The sequence below is a fragment of the Onychomys torridus genome, chromosome 22 (assembly GCF_903995425.1).
Source record: "Onychomys torridus chromosome 22, mOncTor1.1, whole genome shotgun sequence".
Lineage (NCBI taxonomy): Eukaryota > Metazoa > Chordata > Mammalia > Rodentia > Cricetidae > Onychomys > Onychomys torridus.
The window spans coordinates 38,252,784-38,272,369 of NC_050464.1; the positions used below are offsets into that span (position 1 = coordinate 38,252,784).

At 53.5% G+C, this 19,586-nt stretch overlaps 1 protein-coding gene across 3 annotated transcripts; it reads right to left on the reverse strand.

Moving 5' to 3' along the window:
• Nucleotides 1–1,560: 1,560 nt before the first annotated feature.
• LOC118572492 (trichoplein keratin filament binding) lies at nt 1,561–15,197 on the reverse strand. 3 transcript variants are annotated; one of them, XM_036172172.1, is made up of 13 exons: nt 15,082–15,197; nt 14,227–14,420; nt 13,710–13,920; nt 12,130–12,186; nt 11,468–11,536; nt 10,022–10,195; nt 9,249–9,361; nt 9,059–9,125; nt 6,931–7,103; nt 6,024–6,105; nt 4,455–4,640; nt 3,728–3,871; nt 1,561–2,924 (listed from the first exon to the last, which is right to left on the reverse strand). In XM_036172172.1, the coding sequence occupies exons 2-13, from the start codon at nt 14,418–14,420 to the stop codon at nt 2,892–2,894; spliced, it is 1,503 nt and encodes a 500-aa protein (XP_036028065.1). In that variant the 5' UTR covers nt 15,082–15,197; the 3' UTR covers nt 1,561–2,891. The 3 variants fall into 3 exon arrangements, with proteins under 3 accessions (XP_036028065.1, XP_036028064.1, XP_036028063.1); XM_036172171.1 differs by having other exon boundaries at nt 14,693–15,197; XM_036172170.1 differs by having other exon boundaries at nt 15,006–15,196.
• Between the last annotated feature and the right edge of the window lie 4,389 nt (nt 15,198–19,586).

The following is a 19,586-nucleotide window of genomic DNA, read 5'->3' on the forward strand; positions in this document are numbered from 1 at the left end:
AAGCAAAAGAGCTGTAGCTAGTGTTGGAGAACCGTGTGATTGTAAAGTCCCCTTCCTCAAATAAAGACACTGAGGTCAGACTCCACATGGCTGAACCCAGGCCAGGTCATGGAGAACTGCAAGGTCAGTGGTTTTCAAAAGCGTCACAGTAGTCCTGAAGTGATACTTATTTCATGAACTGAGGGCTCCCTAAAACCCAGATGGCAGGAAAACACTTGCTGTCCATAAACAGGGCTGTGGCCGCACGGGGTGGCACTCCAGAGGCAAAGGCAGGTAGATCTCTGGTTTGGTCTGCAGAGTTCCAGGACAGCCAAGGCTACACAGAAACCCTGTCTAGATAAACCAAAAGAGAAAGAAAAGCACTGTGTCTCTGTCCTGTCTCGCCATGGGCTGTCCCATGCAATGCTGTTTGTGTCCTTGGCTGTGTCCCCCGTCTGACTCCTGCCAGGGTTCTGAGCCAGCCAGGGACCTTCCCTAGGGAGACTATGCCAAAAGCCGCGCAGAGGACAGGCTGTAGAGAGCATCCATCACTCCATGGTATAGTGGCTCCAACCCATCTATTACAGAGTGACTGTGAGGGGAACCCGCTGAGGACATCGTGGACCATGTTAACTCACACAGGGTCGTGTGCTACACGATGACAAGCCAGCAACAGGCAGTGAGGACTGTACTGGGGCCCAGGCGTGTAGAACCCAGTGTTGGCCTGTGGAAGCTGAGTTTACACGGTGACGAAGTCACACACTTCTCACAGGACACTGCTACCCTCGGTGTGACTGCACACACAGACACACACAGACACACAGGCAGTTAGTTAGAGGCATGAGCTGTCACAAGAACAAGACAGCGCTGACTTTAGAAAAAGCACTTTGACTCCGTTTGCAGAGGAAGTGTTTAAAACATTTCAAACCAGAGACCAGAGAGACTGACTGGTCAGCAGTTAAAGGCACTTGCCACACAAGCCTGGTGACCCTAGTTCAATTCCTGGGACCTTCATAAATGGAGTGTGCAATTGTCCTCTAATCCCATATGCACACTACCACACACACATCATCACACAAAAGTGTGTGTGTATACACATGCACACCACCACCCACACACCATCACACAAAAGCATGCGTGTATACACATGCACACCACCACACACACACCATCACACAAAAGCGTGCGTGTATACACATGCACACCACCCCACACACACACCATCACACAAAAGTGTGCATGTATACACATGCACACCACCCCACACACACACCATCACACAGAAGCGTGCGTGTATACACACGCACACACAAATAATGACAAAACAGAACTAGTAGGACATCACTTTAATGCCAGTAAAAACAATGCTTGTCCAGTAACCCTTTGATTCCTGCGTGCAGTGTCTGTCCATGGGGGTTCTGCCCCAGAGCAGTGTACAACCGTTAGGGATTTTCTGTGGTCCCCGGAGAAATAAGAGGGAAAGGCCATGTGGGCATAGTGGCGCACGCCTTTAATGCCAGCACTCGGGAGGCAGAGGCAGGTGGATCTCTGTGAGTCCGAGGCCAGCCTGGACTACAAAGAGTTCCAGGACAGCTTGGGCTACACAGAGAAACCCTGTCTTGAAAAACAAGAGGGGAGAGAGTACCATGTTCACAAGAAAAGTGAGAGTAACCTGTGAGATGTGACCAGTGGAAGACCGGTGATGTGGACTATACGCATCAACCTACCCAGCACCCACCCGCAGCAGTGACAGCCTGAGCTTTCTTTCACCTTAGTGAGCATCTGAAAGGTGCTCAGGGACCACATCCGAGATCCACAGTGGGAAGTGAAGAGGCTAAGGCTGGGGTTCCACAGTGGAAGGGAGGAAAGCGATGCAGCCCGCAGACCTGGGCTCTTTCATAACTCTGGGTTTCCATAACCAGAGACAATACCCTACAATTGGCTGGAGTTTACTGAGATACGGAACCCCAGAGGAAGGACGTGGAAAAGTACAAGTCATAAAACTAACAACTGTTGCTGCAAGGAGCCACAGCTGTCTACAGAGGTGAGTTGGGACCTGTGTCACGTGGGATCTAACAGTGGGGGAAATGGGGTCAGCTGTGACTAAGTCTGATTCCATTTCTCCAGGGTGGCATGCTCCCCGGCACGTAATTCCCACAGAGCTGCACACAGGCCGCCTCTGGACTCCGGAAGGCCTGGTCACACCCCTACCTTTACCAGGCTAGCCAACCAGGTGCCCTTGACGATATGTATTCTAATGCTCTATGGGCTTCTTTTCTTCTTGGTGGTGCTGGGGCTGGGCTGAGGACCAGACAGGTGCTAGGGACGCATTCCACACTGAACTATGCCCCAGCCTCCCTACCCCATGGGGATTCTCACACTTCCAGAACAAGGAGCGCCTTTGTCGCCATCTTTGCAGAAGGCACAGTAGATACCCAGACTTCTGGGCTCTTCTTTTGGGGCTACGCAGCTAATAACCTGAAATAATTACACCAAGACCTACAAGTCTGCCTTCAATAGAATAACTTATTAAATGGCAACTTTAAAACCCAAAAGGCCCCTCCTCTCTGTGACTGGTCCTCCCTAGAGCTGACATGTACAGGGGACCTACATATCCTGTCCTGGGAATAAACTTGTTCTTAGTGGCTCTAAAATCTATGTAGAAAGCATTGGACAACCTCTGGACAATGCTGTAAACATGAGTCTCTAAGACCTGTCTGGGTGAGGAAGTCAGGGGAGGGCTCTCACCGGGTGCTGCACACCTATGGCATCTTGACATCCAGCTGGACCACGATGTGCCTGAACAGCCATGGCTGAACGACCCAGCAGCACCCCGAGCCCTGGCCAGAACAAGCACCGTGCAGATGTCTGGAGCTGTCTATCAAGTCCAGCATGCTTCTCTGCACTCAACATCAGTCCCAGGCAATTTTGGGGTGTCCATAAGGCTGAGAAAGCAAGCATATGATTTATCAGGTCAGCAATCTGGAACTCTGGGGACTGACCTCTCGCTCTATTAGGAGTACCCGAGTGACTTTTCACTTACAGCTGAGAAAGCCCTGACTCTGAGCCACATGTCAGGCACTCTGTGACCAGCCCTGAGACACTGTGTGTGCTCTGTGAATCCCTGGCCCCGGCACGCTGATGCATGCTCAGATGACTTTGGAAATGCTGTCCCCTGTACTCGGAGCCCTCTGCCTGGTCTGACTGTGAAGCCCTACAGCAGATGAGGCGCATTCCAGTCTTAGTCCACCCGGCCCCTCACTCTCTGACGGGGGAGCAGTCAGCCCTCCCTCTCCAGCACACACCCTCAGAATGCAAGGGGCCAAGTGGCCTGAGTTCCTCTCTCTGCTGCAGAGAGCCTAGTCAGCAGGTCCCTCACAACAGGCACCACAGCCTCCATGGTGCCCTGCCCAGGGCTCACACAAGTCACTCGAGAGCACCACAGCAGGATGCACAGAAAGAGATGAAGAGCAGAGGAAAGGGGTGGGGGCAGGTAAGTAGGTCTCCCGGTCACCTGGTCCCACTGTCACCTCTCACTAGCTGTGGCCACCACTCTTCAGGTATAAAGTCAGCAGTCAGGCCCTCCCTCCGTCTTTGCAAAGGCTGAAGCGGCGGGAACCAGAGCAAAACCACTCGGACCATTTCAAGTCCCATCAAGGAAAGGCCTCTGCACTGAGGCTGTCACCAGCCAGAAAGACACACACAGGGAGGGACAAGAGAGCCCAGGGTGGGGCTGTGGTGTGCCTACCTTGGGCCGGTAGCCCCCCTCAGCCATGGTCTTCGCCTCCTGCTGCAACAGAGCATCCGACAACTGTTCTGCCTGCTGGACCTCCTCCTCTTCCGCCTCCGCCTGCTGGGCTGCTTCCCACGCCTGGAGCTGGCGCTCCGCAACCTGAACACCAAGAACAGAGTCACCAGAGACCAGGCCGTGGGGCAGAGCCCTGCCTCTGAGCCAGGAGGCAGGTGGCAAGTGCCAGCAGCCAGGATGGGAACCTTGTGAAAGCTCTGGATGCAGCCACGTGTTTGGAGAACAATGGGGCAGAAAAAAGTAACCGTGACATCAGCGTAGACTCCACAGAGACTAAGGAACCAGAATGGAGCCTGTGCCACGGAGACATGGCTCAGCAGTTAGGAGGACAAACTGCTCTCACAGAGGAGCCAAGTTCAGTTCCCCGCAACCGCAGGTGAATGGCTCTCACCTGCCTGATTTAGCTCCATGAGATCCAGTGCCCTCTACTGGCTGCCTTGGGCACTGCACACAAGTACACAAACCCATATTCAGACACACATGCATGCATGTAATTCTTTTAAAATGTCAGGGCTGCTACCGAAACCAAAAGGGACTTAGATATGAATGAGCAAAGGAACTGAGTCATGGAACTCTGAGCTCTGTTCTTCCGTGTCCCGAGAACCCTGCAGAGGCTGCTGCCTCCAGGCCCTGACCTACAGAGGCTGCCCTGGCCCTCGGCTCCCACCTGGGCTTCCAGCTCCTGCTTCCTGGCTGACTTCAGCTCTTCTTTCTCCTCCTTTGCACGCTGAGCTGACTGCTTTGCCTCCTCCAGACTCTGGATGAGTTTTTCCCTGTGTTTTAGGGTTTCCTCTTGTGCCCTCCGGTTCTGTTCGATCTTCTCTTGTATCTGCTGCTGCCTCCCCATGAGAACCTGGCCAAGGGAAAAGAAGGTTTGCATTTCAGTCTAAGACACCTGTTCTAAGCCTCACTCGGGCTGCAGCCACAGTGTACCACTCCAGCCTAATCCTCACACATGGGCAGCAGACCTGAACCACAGGCCCAGTGTGGGCCACTGCTCTTCCCAGCCATCCCAACTGCCCTGATTAGTTCTGTTTCCAATGCTCCATGAGCTAGAGTCATCTGGGAAGAGGAGCATCAGTTGAAAATGCCTCCATAAGGTTGGCAAGTCAGAGGGAGATTTTCCTGGTTAAAGACTGACATGGAAGAGCCCAGCCCACTGTGGGCGGTGCTACCTCTGGGCAGATGGTCCTAAACTGCATAGGAAAGCAAGCTAAGCCAGTCATGAGGAACAAGCCAGTAAACAGCACCCTCCTCTGCACCCGCTCCTGCCTCCAGGGTCCTGCCCTGACTTCCCTCAGTGACAGAATGTGACCTAACCCTTTCCTGTCCAAGCTGCTTTAGGTCATGTGTTTTATCACAGCACTGGACACCCTGACTAAGACACCCACCTACAGGACACAGCAGTGTTATGGAGGACATTGGGGCAGCCTCTCCGCAGGCCACCAGGATGCAGTCATATATCCTCGATGGCTCCAAGCAGCAAACACCTGCTGCTGTCTGGAACTTGGACCTTGGCCCAGAGTACTGAGATGTCCCAACCCCAGCCAAGGAGCCAAGAAGCCACAAGACAGGCCTAACACCTGCACCGCCAGGAGGGGGGGGGACACATAATGTGGCCACCACCGGGGGGAATCTGAAGTGAGGACATTCAAAACCCACAGGGAATATGCTACACACAAGTGAGCACCAACCGACCAACCAACGTGGCCTGATCTCCAAACACAGAGCTCATCGTTCCAGCCCTCCTCAGCACAGCTGTCGCTGCAGGGCTGACAAGGACTTCCCCGCCAGGTCCCCTGCACCCCTCACACTCGGCTCCTCTGCTGGCTGCGGGCCCCAGGGAACTCAGTGATGAAGGTGCCCTGCACGTGCATCAGAGAATATCCACTCGAGGAGGGAGGAAGGGCGGGCTGCAGCTGCAGCCATGTGTTCACCAATAGGGTGCTGAGGTGTGCTAGCGAGAATGCTCGAAATCAGACAGCGCAGTGGGAAGAGCCGCATGTAGGAAAGAAGCCACGCACTGGGCCAGGAGGCACAAGAACAGCAGAAGAGAGGACTGAGGACTTCCTGCGTGTTCTTTCTGTACACCGGGGTCCTTTTAGTAAGCTTGTTACTTACACAGTGACTTCCACAGTCAACGCTACTTAAGACAACCAGAGCAGATTGAGTTGGTGGGTTGCACCCATCCCCGTGGGACCAAGGGGCCCGACCAAGTCCCCAAGTCTGGAATTACCTCATTCATCAGTCTGTCCCTCGCACTTTGCTCTCGCGCCCACTCCGCTTCTCTCCTTTCCCACATCTCCTTGGCCTCCTCCCTGGACAACACAAAAGGGACACAGCGGTTGTGCACCACCACCAAAGGTAGGGAATGGCGGCAGGGCGGGCACACACAGCTGCCATGCTCTAGACGTGCACATCCACACCAGCTCTCCAACAAGGACAGCTAAGGACAACTCCCGTAGTACTTTAGGTCATCCTTTAATACTTCATCTCCTTAAATTAAAAAAAAAAAGTACCACAGCCATTGAGCACTAAGGTAAGTAAAACCACCAGGACCAGAGATGGGAGGGGCGAAGGCACTCCCCGCTCCCAGGATGGCTACTGCCTCACCTGGCAGCAGCTAGCAACCTCCTGGGGTCTCCACAAGTCATGTACCCGCCACTTGGCTGAATGTTGGGGACCAACAACAGTGTCTGGATATCAATATCTATTGCCTGTGATTTGGCTATTTCCATCTGTGAGTTGGACTTTTAGGCCCCAAAGCTGGGCACATAGGCCAGCAGTCCTAAGCCCCTGGGCCCTAAGGAGCTCAGGGAATGGAGACCAGCCAAGGCAACATGGTGGGACTGTCTTTAGGAGCACATTGGGATCCAGGCTGATTTTTACAGAGCTTAGAAGAATTAAACTGATGGGAACAATCTCGTCTCGTGGTTTAAAGACTTTAGATGAACGCATTATTACTCTGAAGCATAATGACCTCCACCTTGAATAACGTTTGGTCACTACCCCAACTACTAGGAAAGACATGTTCCCTAGGGATGATGAGTTACAAGGACAGATGTTTCAGAACAACAGTGGCCTGCCCAGTGACCTGAGGGCATCTCACAGAAGCAGAGTGGAGGCCAGCAGCTGCCCCTCACCTCAGCAGCAGCTGCAGCTCTGCCTCCCGAGCTTTCTCGAGCTGCAGCTGTTCCTCAATGACCTGCTTCATCCACGCTGCATCGGCCAGGGCCTGCTCCCGCCTGGCCAGCTCCACCCGCTGCAGCTCGCCTTCCTTCTCCAGGAGTGCCTGCAGGATCCGCCCGTCTGCCTCCTAGAGGAGGGGTGTGGTGATCAGAGGAGCCCACCTCCCCACACAGCCCCTCCGCTGTGTCCCAGACACTGCCACGTGGGGCCTGAAGCATTCTCAGGATGGAAGGGAAGGGACTGGCCTGCTTCTGGATAACCACAAAGATCCGCTGTGGACACTGTACTGGCCCAGAAGCTTCTCACTCAAGGAAGTGACCCCTCCTGCCACCTGTGCCACCACAGGCACGTACATGGCCCCACTAGCTTTGAAGAGGTTACAGCAGTGTGGGAACACAGATGCATGCACACACTACTACACTGCAGCTTTACTGTGATGGGGAGGAAAACTAGAAATCACCAAATGCCAACTGGCAGAAAGTGACCTTTATCTATGTCTACATATCTCCACACTACAACAAGAGGGTAGGGAACCTGGGGTGGGGGGGCAGGGGAACCCAAGGGCGGGGGGACAGGGGAACCAGGGAGTGTGGGGCAGGGGAACCAGGGGGTGTAGAGCAGGGGAACCCGAGGGTGTAGGGCAGGGGAACCCAGGGGTGGGGGAAGGGGAACCCAGGGGCGGGGGGCAGGGGAACCAGGGGGTGTAGGGCAGGGGAACCAGGGGGTGTGGGGCAGGGGAACCCAGTGGTAAAGATGGGAGGGCAGGGGAACCCAGGGGATGTAGGGCAGGGGAACCCAGAGGCAGGGATGGGGGGGAGGCAGGGGAACCCAGGGGCAGGGGCGGGGGAACCCAGGGGCGGGGGGCAGGGGAACCTAGGGGCGGGGGGCAGGGGAACCCAAGGGCGGGGGGCAGAAGAACCCAGGGGTGGGGCAGAACAGTGGTACCAGTCCAACGGTCTGACCAAAGGAGGCCAACAGTCAGGAAACCTGAGTGTGCTCCCTCACACTCATTAGAGTCGTGACAGGCACACTGGGCAGCTCCACTGAGAAGCCGCCCGGTGTACACTTTCTTTCACACCCAGGCAACTGAAAGGCACTGGGAGGTGAGCACAGGAGGGAACCCGCCCTCTATGGTGTGCAGCAAGCAAGACAGAAGAGTGTGCATCTCAGCAGCCATCTCTGGAGATGGGGAGACGTCGAGGCAGGGCAAGGAGCACCTCGCTGTGTGCCTCAGTGGAGCAGAATCGGCCTTTTGGCTCCTGCCCACAGTGTGAAACGACCACTTGTTAAGCCCATTCACATCTGCATCACCGCCATCGTTTCCATTCAGAATTCCCAGGGAAACATAAACTGGACAACCCGAGTTAATCCCCAAAACTCACAGAAGGAGGGGCAAACTGCCCCCGAAAGTTGACCCCTGACCTTCATGTGCACACAGTGGCACATGCATGCCCTCCTCTGCAAACAATAATACAATTTAAATTTTTCTGTGTGTGAGTGTTTTGACTGCACCTATGTGCACCACATGTGTGCCTGCTGCTTACAGAGGTCAGAAGAGGATGTCAGGTCCCTTTAGCACCCTGTGGCTGCTAAGAACCAAACCCAGGTCTTCTGCAAGAGCAACAAGTGACCTTAACCACTGCACCATCTCTCCAGTCCCCAAAATGTATTATTTTTCTAAATGAATACCTAAGAACCAGGTGTGGTGGCACACGGCTTTAATCCCAGCACTTGAGAGGCAGAAGCAGTGCATCTCTGTGAATTTGAAGCCAGCCTGGTGTATATGGCCTATCCCTGGCCTGCCAGGGCCACACAGTGAGACCCTGTGTCCAAAACTGAAAAACCAAACACCAGTAACAATGCAGACCACCGTGGAGCCGGCCCGAGCCCTCAGAGTTCAGGTACAGAAGAGCACGGAGAACACTGTCAAGTGTTACCCCATACCTGCAAATTCCTCCACTCCTCTGTACCATCTCCTGGCATCTCTCTAGTCCCCTTTGTGCTTAATGCTCCTGAGGATGCACTCAGGTTCTGAGCGGTGAAAATACCGTTTCCTTTGTGCCAGGATGTCGGCTCACTCACCAGCTCCTCCTGGATCTGCTGGGTCCGCCTGTGCAGCTGTGCGTTGTACTGATGTCTCAGGAAGCGCCTAGAGATGGAGATAAGCAGCTTCAGAGCCATATGACCAGCAACTGCGCCGTACAGGCCACACCCCCTTTGGTTCTGGGGAGACCGCATGGGAGTCTGAGAAGGCAAGGGGCTTCCCACACACCCTAGCTCCGCCTTGCGCCGGAGGGCGGCCATCTGCCTCCTCTCCTCCTCCAGCTTCTCCAGCTCCCAGTGCTGCTGCAGCAGGTTCTCCTGCTCCTTCTTCAGCTTGGTTGCCTGGGGTGACAACGGGAACCCCAATAAGATGGGCAATCACACTGTCCTCATGCGTCATCTCCATCTCTGGCGGGCTCTACGTGAGCACAGCCTGGCCTTTCCCATGGCCGCCTCCATGGGATTCTGAGTCCCACCTCTTCTAAACTATTCCTACAAGCCGGGCCCAGCCCGACAGACTCCCTGTGCTGGCCCACACCTGCTCCGACTTAACTTCTCTGCCACCACAGAGGCCTTGCTCAGGCTCTATCTCCAGCACCTAGAATTAGTGATGGGCACTCAATTTCTAGCCACTGATACTATGGGGCCTGGGCAAAAGGGAAATGGATGGAGACCAAAGCCTCTCTCTATCTGGACAGAGACTCGGTCCTCTCAGGAAGCCACAGTGTTCTCAAAGACAGCCTCCTGGACCACCACCTCATGGCTCACATCCTGAGACCCAGAACCTGCTACTAGTGGGAGAGTGTGCTAGAGCATGTCCCGCCGGAAAACCCGGGATCCTGGTGGACAAGTGTGTCTCTAGACCCTTAACGCCCCAAAGTCTGGGCACACCCTGGAGGGTCACAGCAGAGCTGGGGAGGAGTGCACACGTGAGAGAGGAGCATCCAGCTCTGAGAACGGGGACCCGTCCACCACCCCACCACCCCCACTGATCGCCGACACCTCCATCTCCTTCTGCTTGAGCTCCTCCATCTGCCGGCACAGTGCTTGAGCCAGCAGTTTGTCCTCCTGCTGCCTCTTCTCCGCCTCTGCCCTCAGCCGCTCCATCGCCTCCCTGCGCGCTGCTTCGTACTCATTTTCAAACCGCTGCTTCTCCTGCTGCTCCGTGGCTTCTTGCTACCAGAGGGCGACACTCTCAACATACAGCCAGCAGAGACTCAGCTCCCGCTGTCATCCAGTCGGATGCAGGGCCCAGGTAAGCTCAGCCTGCAGCCCCCTTCTCCAGCAGTGACCACGAGCTCACAATGCCAGGCTCTCTCCCCTCCACAGGAGAACACAATGAAGGCAAAGTGATCCATGCGTGCTGTGGACTCATCCCCAGAGGTGCTGTGATGACCCAGGGCTGAATGCCTGCAATGCAGGTTTATGATGCTCTGGCCAGAGAGACGGCTCAGTAATAAGGACTCCTCTGCTCTTCCAGGGGACAACCAGAGTTCAGTCCCAGCACCCGCATCTGGCATCCCAGTCACCTTGAACTCCACCTCCCAGCGACCTGATGCCCTCATCTGGCCTCTAGGATACCAGTACGCATGTGGCACACATTCAAATACATAAAAAATGTAAATAAAAAGTAAAACTTGGCGCTGGAGAGATGGCTCCACAGTTAAGAGCACCGTGGCTGCTCTTCCAGAGGACCTGGGTTCAATTCCCAGAATCACCTGGCAGCTCACAGCTGTCCTTAATTCTAGTTCCAGAGGATTCAACACCTTATTCCTGTCTCAACAGGCACCAGACATGCCTGAAGGACACAGACAGAGCAGGCAAAACACCCATCCACAGAAAAATAACTTTTTAAGAAATGTTTTCATCAAAAAAAGCCGCCAAAGTGACACATGCTTACAGCTCAGTCCTAGGAAAGTGGGAACTGGTGAGTTCCTGTAGGTCCCTGGTAGTCTACTCGGGAAAGCTACAGGCTGCTGAGACACCCTATCTCAAATAAAGGTGGCTGGCTCCTGAGGAGCATCACCTGAGGTTATCCACTGACAGCCACATGCACATGCACACCCCTGCATCCCCACCCACCCATGTACATACCTGCACACACACACACACACACACACACACACACACACACACCCCTGCATCCATCCCCACCCACCAATGCACACACCTGCACACACACACACCTGCATACTCACCTACCCATGTACACACCTACATACTCACACACACACCTGCATGTACACACCTGCATACACACCCACACCGGCATGCACACACCTGCACACATAGACACATACGTGAATATACATGTAAGCACACACAAAGCAAACATTCAGGCTGTGTATACCTGCCCATCCAGCCAAGAGCATGGAAACAAGACACAATGAGAGGTGAGAGAGAGGGAGCCATGGCACAGAATGTAAGGGTCACACACACATCACACACCTGTTTTTTTTCTTCTTTCTGTGTTGCCCAGGAATCTATCACGTGCTTCTTGTGAAGGTCCAACTCAATCTGAGGGGGAGAAAGAGAGAGTGTTAATTCCCCGGTGGGCTGTGTGAGACTGAGGTGATATGCTGCCGTCTGTGCCGTCTGCTGGAACCTGACCATGACTCTGTGAACTCCCAGAAGGCCCTTTCTTCACTCTGTACTACAGAACTAAAGCCAGCATCCTTCCCTCCAGAAACCGCTCTTAGAGACATCCTGAGCCCACCTGCCCAGGTCTCTGCAGCCTGATGGGAAGAGTTCCGGAGCTAAAGAACATATCCCCAGTGGCAATCTGTGCAGTTAACGGCCACTGCTCAGTCCTATCGGACCAGGCCTCCTGCTTAGTGACCTTTTTCCCTCTGTACCAATCCAGCACAGATCCAGATTCAAAAACAAATAAAAGCCAAGTGTGGTGGTGCATGCCTTTAATCCCAGCACTCAGGAGGCAGAGGCAGGCGGATCTCTGTGAGTTCGAGGCCAACCTAGTCTACAGAGTGAGTTCCAGGACAGCCAGGGATACACAGAGAAACCCTGTCTCAAAAAAACAGAAAACCAACCAAACAAACAAAAAACACAATGTCACCCCCCATGCAAAGTGATGGAAGGCCCTTAGTTCTTACCTCTCGAAGTTTGGGGCTGTTTTTTTTCCAGTGTTCATATAAAAGTTGTTCAGCAATCTATGGGAAAGACACAGAAGGACACCTGATGTCACTGTTCAAATCCATTCACGTAGACAAAGTACAACAGAAGTCGGCTGAGGCCATGACCTTCTCCGTTCAGCAATGTCAACACATCTGCCACTCAAGTCTGTGTTTCTTACACACACAGGTCTGGGGACAGGCCATCAGAGTACAATAGACCAGGAATTAGCTAAGAGCTGATGCTATGTCTGGGTCCCTTCTTGAAGTTTCCAAATATACAGCAAGCTGAAACACACAGACTGAGGCTAATTACCATAGCCACTTGATAAAAGTCAGTGTTCCCAGACCTTTGTGGGACACAGAACTGAAGAGGAGGAGAGGAATCACTTGCAGTGACTTATACGGCAGAGAAGGGAGCTACCACATACCAACATGCCCTCTAAAGGCACTAAGTGTGGGTGCTGGCTTTTTGTCTCCCCTCACTCTTGCTGGCAAGCTCATCCACCATTACTGTGGCTGGTATTAACTCCAACTTCTACAGCAGAATATCAGAAGTTAACCAGGTAGTGGTGGAGCACACCTTTAATCCCAGCACTTGGGAGGCAGAGGTTGGTGGAGGCGGATCTCTGTGAGTTCTAGGCCAGCCGGGGCTACAGAGTGAGTTCGAGGACAGCCAGGGCTATACAGAGAAACCCTGTCTTGAAAAAAAAAAGAGAGAAAGAGAGAGGGAGGGAGGGAGGAAAAAGAAAATGAAAAAGAAAAAAATCCTTCGACTCCAGCACCAGGCTGGGTGTGCAGAGACCAAGCTTCATGGGTTGAACAACTAACTGCTGGATTCTTGGTCTGTCTGCTGAGAGACGGCACTGTCGCCATTGCCGGACTACCCGGACTACATGCTGAAGGTGCTAACCAAACACGGCTGTCCTCCTCACCTTGTACAAATCTTCAACGTTTTACCAGATTTGGTTCAGATCATTGCTATGAGCCAGATCTGAATTATTCCTTATGCTTACATTTTAAATACTTGCTGTCGGCCAGGCAGGCTATTCCCCTCTAATCCCAGCATGAGGAAGTCAGAGGCAGCCAGATCTCTGTAACTTTGAGGCTAGGGTGGTCTACAGACAAAGTTCCAGGCCAACCAGGACTACACAGACCAGTTCAAAAACAACAACAAAACCAACAGCAAAAACAAATGCTCCCCAGCTTTGGCACTATACAGAGAAGCCGCAGTGCCCTTAGGGGGTGAGGGGTTAGCCTGTGGCAGCAGCCCACTGGGGCGTGTCTTTGAAGGCTATAGCCCAAACCCTCCTTCTGATGTGCTCTCTGCTTCCTGGACCAACATGATATGCGTTCCAGCGGGCAAGGACTCCATGCCTCCCCCTTTAGGATGGCCTGAGGCCCTCTAAAACCATGGGCTAAAATAAAAAGATTCCATGGACTCTAGAATCCCCTGGCCATCTCATCTGACCAAGTCAGCCAAGAACAACCCCAGGGATGGAACCTTCAGTTCAGGCTGCGGACATGTCACTGTACGACTTTCTCAGGTCTAGGCTAGGTACCAGTTTCCTTTGTTCCTCTCGAGCTGACTTCAGATCCCGGTGCTGTTCCCGGATTCTTCGCTCCCGCAGGCTCATGTTCAGCCTCAGCCCCTCCAGCTCAGCAGCCAGCAAGTCCTGCTCCTCCAGCACAAGCTGCCTGAGTCTCTCACGCCGGACCTCCAGACTCATCCTCTTCTCCTCCTTCAGCTTCTCACGCTGATACGCATGCATGCTAGGTAAGGAGCCCACTGTGCATCAGTCAAACCCAGGCCACAGTTTCATATGCATTTCTATATCAGTTGCGGGGGGTGTACTTAAAACACCTACAGAGAAGATGACCACTCTCTGCATACATTTTATCTTTCATAACGCATGTTATTTCACTGGTTATTTTCCCCACACACCACAATTGTCAGCTAGAATAGCATCACCCTGTAGATTACTCACGCTGTCACAAGCCACAGTCCCTAGGCCCTGAGGCCACATCCCCTGAGCATCTAGTGGTAGGAAGCAGCAGGCAGGACACACTGATACTTGCCTCCGCCGATAGGAGGTCTCGGAGCTCCATTCGGCCTGTTTGGAACTGTGGATGTCCGAAATCCTGAAATAACGGCTGTTCTCTTCCCACTGCAGGCGGAGCTGGGCCTCCTGCTCTCGCTGGCGCTGGCGTGCTACCTGCTGATCCAGGGGTCTCCCGCTGCACCAGTACGAGGGCAGCGTGGGGAGCGCCATCTGAAGGGGAGGGACATCAGTGGGCAGAAACCCAGCCAGCTGCAAACCCAGGAGCACTCCCACCCCCTCGTCTCCTTTATGAGGGGCGCTCGCCCTTTGGCGGCACCTTTATAACAGCTTTAAGACACGCATTCCCACCCTAGAACATCGGAACGATCAAAACTTTAGAACCAGGCCCATGCCAGTGTGTTTCAAATGACGTGCCGCCAAGACTGCAAATTACCCATTTAAATAAACCTGGGCTGTGCGCCAGCCATCATCAGGGGCATTACCGGCACGGAAATTGTCCTGAAAAGTCTGGGATAGGCAACGGAGGATTTTCACACTCTGCATAAAATTACACGGGCAAGCAGGTCTCAGCGGCATGCCCCTGCAGACCCAAGTACTTTGGAGGCCGGAGCAGGAAGAGACCACTCCAGTCCGGGAGTTCAAAGCCAACCTGTCTCCAAAAACAGCCAGAGACAACGCCGAGCACCTGACAGACAGCTGTTTACAGGCCCCGCGGCACCCCCGCCCGGGCCGCCCGGACCCCCGGGCCCGGCGGCGACAGAGGACGCCGCATCCCACCCCTGGGCGCAGCCTAACCCCGGGCTCGTGTTTCTCGGCCCCCGAAGTTCTCGAAGAAGAGCCGCCGCCAGCCTAAGCTCCAGCGCGCGCTCACCGGACCCGAGAGTCCCGCGGCGGCGCCCGCCCGCGGCAGAGACGCCAGCCGTTTCCCGGTCGGTTGCCGGGCCGCCCGCCGGACGACGGGGCGCCGCGAAGGCCAAAGTACCTCCAGCGCGACACCCGCCGCTCGCCGGGAAAAGGAAGCGGTGGTGGGGTTTCCACTCTGGCGCCCCCTCGCGGTAGGAGGGACGGCAACAGCAAGTGTTCATTGTCCTTGGAGCAGCAGAGTCGGGGTGGCCGTTCCCGGGGTGGCGGTGGGGGCGACGATGGGGTTGGGGTGGAGGGTGGAAGTGGAGGGAGGGCGGAAACCAACGTTTCTCAAACAAGGCACATCAAAGTCATCCAGGGGAGCTGCCCAGAGTAAAAAAAAAAAATCAATGATTTTCAAAGCTCCCGGGGTGTGTCCCATAGGCAGCAGAGGCCAAGAACCGCCGGTCTGCGCCACTACAGGTCATTGGTAAATTTCTACTGTTGTCTTAGCTGAGCGGTGGGCATAAAGGTTTTCATAACTATAACTCGCATGATTGCACGTACTTATGCATTAACTCTCCCATTCAAAAGGAAAGGCAACGCCGGGCGGTGGTGGCGCACACATGCTTTTAATCCCAGCACTCGGGAGGCAGAGCCAGGCGGATCTCTGTGAGTTCGAGGCCAGCCTGGTCAGGCACCAAAACTACACAGAGAAACCGTGTCTCGAACCCCCCCCTCCCCCCCCAAAAAAAAAGAAAGAAAGAAAAAGAAACGGCAGGGCTGGAGAATTCAGAGATTGTGTGCGCTCAGCATGCTCAAAGCTCTGAGTTCAGTTCCCAGCACTCAGCACCGCTGAAATAATGTAAAAATATAGACAAATATTCCATCACTCATTCTTTTTTCTTTCATTTTTCACCCCCATCACTCCTCCATTCCTTTGTTTCTGTTTCTCATGGAGGCTGTACAGTGCTGTTGGGCCTCTACGACCAGGTTCAAACCTGCAGCATGATGGGTGTGGGGATCCTGGGTTGGTCACTTCACCCTCTGACCCTGGGGCCTCCTAGGAGCAACCTTGTAAGAGACTAAAGGGAGGTGTGGGGTCAGAGGGCATGGGGTCAGAGGGTATGGGGTCAGAGGTCTAGGCCATCCCACCAGTACAAAGTGAGCATACTCTGCTTTCCTTCAGTTTCAAGATGGTGGAATGCTCCAGACTTGAAGATCCCCATGGATGTCCTACACCCCGGCCATCTCCCATGCTGTATCTCCAATGAAGGGGAGGCACCACCACACCCTGTAGTTGGAGAGCTTCTCTCCAGGTGCCTCCAAGCCCTGTGAGTCCAACAACCCATTTGTAAAATAAACACACAGACATTTAATTATTTAAACTGCTTGGCCATTAGCTCAGGCCTACCATTGTCTAGCTCTTACTCTTATATTTAGCCCATTTCTATTAATCTATACTTTGCCACGTGGCTCATGGCTTACCAGTACCTTATCTCTTTCTTGTCATGGTGGTGGCTGGCAGCATCTCTCCTGCCCCAGCCTTCCATTTCCCAGAATTCTCTTCTCTCTTGTCCCACCTATACTTCCTGCCTGGCCATTGGCCAAACAGCATTTTATTTATACAGAGCGATATCCACAGCACCACCCCACCTTACCCCCCACTGTGATCAAGCCAGAAAGGGCCGTCCAGCCATGGTAAGGAGTCCAAGACCTGTCTGTTGACAGAACTCCCTGAGTGTGTTGAGAACCTCAGACATGCATGAGTTAAATCCAGAGGGGCCTGGCTTTGAGTCTTGATTTGTCTTGGGCTGCTCCCCTTTCTGGGCCTCAGTTTCCTCAAAAGTACAATTGCCAGATAAACACACACTAGAGGGACTTTAGGTCTTGACTGACCAATGTACCCTGATCCTGAGGTGCGACTTCTGGACGTCCTCTTTCTCCTCCTCTGTAACAGGGCCTTGCTGTGTAACTGGAGCTAGAACTCAGTAAGTAGCTAATACTGGCCTCACACTGGGGAGTCCTCCTGCCTCCGCCTCCCAAGTTCTGGGCCTACAGGCATGTGCCTCACACACAGCTTCTACCTGAGCCTCTTTTACCGGCCAACGCAATTTCACTGGCCCCCACAGTTCCTGTTTCAGCTGCCTGGTTACATGGCCGTCACCTGTGGCTCGTTAGTTCCCCCTGGAACTCATGAGCGATACTTGATCATATCCATTTTAACTTCAGTGGAGCCTCACTCAAGTGTTCTCTCTTGCCTGAGGAACCATGGCTGAGAGGTGTGGAGCTGGGATTCAAACCCTGCTCCGTGGACATGGGGCCAGAGCCCAGGTACTTCCTACTGTACATAATTCCCTATTGTAGCCTCAATGCCTGCTGAATGGTAAGCACCCAAGCGTGCCAAAGCTGGGTATGGTAGCTTATGGGTTCGAGGCCAACCTGGGCTATAAATAAAATAAGTCTTAAAAAATAAATAAATAAAACAGGGCTGGAGAGAGGGATCAGTGGTTGCACTTCGCCACGCAAGCCTAATAGCCTGAGATCAGACCCCCTAGAACAGGAATGAAGGAAAGGAGGGAGGGAGGAAGGGAGGGAGGAAGGGAGGGAGGGAGGGAGGAGGAAGGCAGGTGGGCAGATGTGGTATCACACATCTGTAATCACAGCACTTGTATGGCAAGAAAATAGAACTTGCTCATAGACCAGATAACATGAAGTCTACCCTTCAGCAGCTGAAACAAGAGAGGCCTTGCCCCAAACAAGATGGAAAGTCCAGAATCAACTCCTGAAAGGTGTCCTCTGCCTTCACACACACACACACACACACACACACACACACACACACACACACACGCATATGTGAACAAGACTGACTTTATAAGGAAGTCAGCAACATAAAATACTTAGTGACAGGCCAGCGACAGTGGTCCAGAGGACTAATGTGGGAAGCCTGGCAAGGAAGCAAGGCGGGGAGACCGTGGATTTGCACCTTTGGGTGTCTTGGCATGGAAGGAGGCAGGAGTGGGGAGGCAGGCACGGGCATGGAGGGGACTATGGTGTGTTTACCAGCCCTTGGTTCTCTTGGCATCTCAGGATGACCTGCTTGGGCCTCTCTCACCTCTGCTGGGCTGAGCTGATGACCCTCCCTGAAGACAAAGGAGGAAAATCAAGCCACAGGCTGCCTCTAAGAGCACAGCAATAAGTATTCAGGGGAGAAAATGATACTGGACAGGCTGTTCCCTGAAGAGAGGGAACAGTGCTGGGGGCAGGATTCACAATGGCTTTCTTTTTCTAATATTTTATTTATTTATTATGCATGCAGTGTTCTGCCTGCAGGCCAGAAGAGGACGCCAGATCTCATTACAGATGGTTGTGAGCCACCATGTGGTTGCTGGGAACTGAACTCAGGACCTCTGGAAGAGCAGTCAGTGCTCTTCACCTCTGAGCCATCTCTCCGGCTCCTCACGATGGCTTTCCTCTGCATTTCTCTGGGTCTGCGGTTTCGGTTCCGCTGTGGGCGGTGGAGTCTGGGTAATGTTGCTGTTGCTGCTGAGAAATAGAACACTGATTGAAATAACACCGCATCGCCTTGTGAGGTACAGGAGCTTAGGATAGAAGCAGCCGGGGAGCTTTTCCAAGGCCTGATGCCGAGCCAGGAGCAGCAGCACACGCCTACAATGCTGGCCCAGCTCTGGAGGCTGAGGCAGGAGGATTATGGTTTCGAGGTCAGCTTGGACTACATAGGGAATTACAGGCTGTCCTGGGTTGCACACTGAGACCCTGTCAGAAAAAGAGGGGGGAGTTGAGACCCCAGCCTCCAAAAGAAGTGTCAATTTAGCCAGGTGATTAAAGGCACATGCCTTTAATCCCAGCACTCGAGAGGCAGAGGCAGGCGGATCTCTGTGAGTTCAAGGACAGCCTGGTCTACAGAACAAGATCCAGGACAGGCTCCACAGCTACACAGAGAAACCCTATCTCGAAAAAAACAAAAGAAAGAAAAAAGAAAAAAAAAAAGTTTAAACAGCCAGGAAGTGGTGGTGCATGCCTTTAATCCCAGCATTGGGGGTCAGAGGCAGGACGATCTCTGCGGGTTTGAGGCTACCCTGGTCTACAGAGTGAGTTCCAGGACAGCCAGGGCTACGCAGAGAAACCCTGTCTCGAAAAACCAAAAATAAATAACCTTTACATTTTAGAATAGCTTCAAATTTACAAGAACATTTGAAAAAACAGTACATCATTTCCATGCCCTGCATCCTCTCTCCCCAATATTGACATTTCAGTTCTGGGCATCAGGAGAGACTTACCTCTGGAGGCCTCTGCCCTGCTATATGGAACTTCACTTTTAGTGACTGCCCCCTGCCCCCAGTGGCCCCTCGATCTCCCTCCAACTGCCTGCAGAAACTGGCAGCAAGGACGGTTCTCACCCCAACACATGGGCTAGCTGCATGTCACAACCCTGTCACACACATCCCTCCCCACGTAGGGGGCATCCCGCCCTTAGTGGCCTTCTTCAAATATGTGGCCAAGATGCCC

What these genes read in the sequence shown, in the direction of transcription:
- LOC118572492 (XM_036172172.1), bottom strand. Translation starts at nt 14,420, where the DNA reads ATGGCGCTCCCCACGCTGCCCTCGTACTGGTGCAGCGGGAGACCCCTG. An exon ending in TCAAGCAGAAGGAGATGGAG is followed by an intron (nt 9,362 to 10,021) that starts GTGTCGGCGATC and finishes TTGTCACCCCAG; the next exon opens with GCAACCAAGCTGAAGAAGGA. An exon ending in AGCAGGAGCTGGAAGCCCAG is followed by an intron (nt 3,872 to 4,454) that starts GTGGGAGCCGAG and finishes CTTGGTGTTCAG; the next exon opens with GTTGCGGAGCGCCAGCTCCA.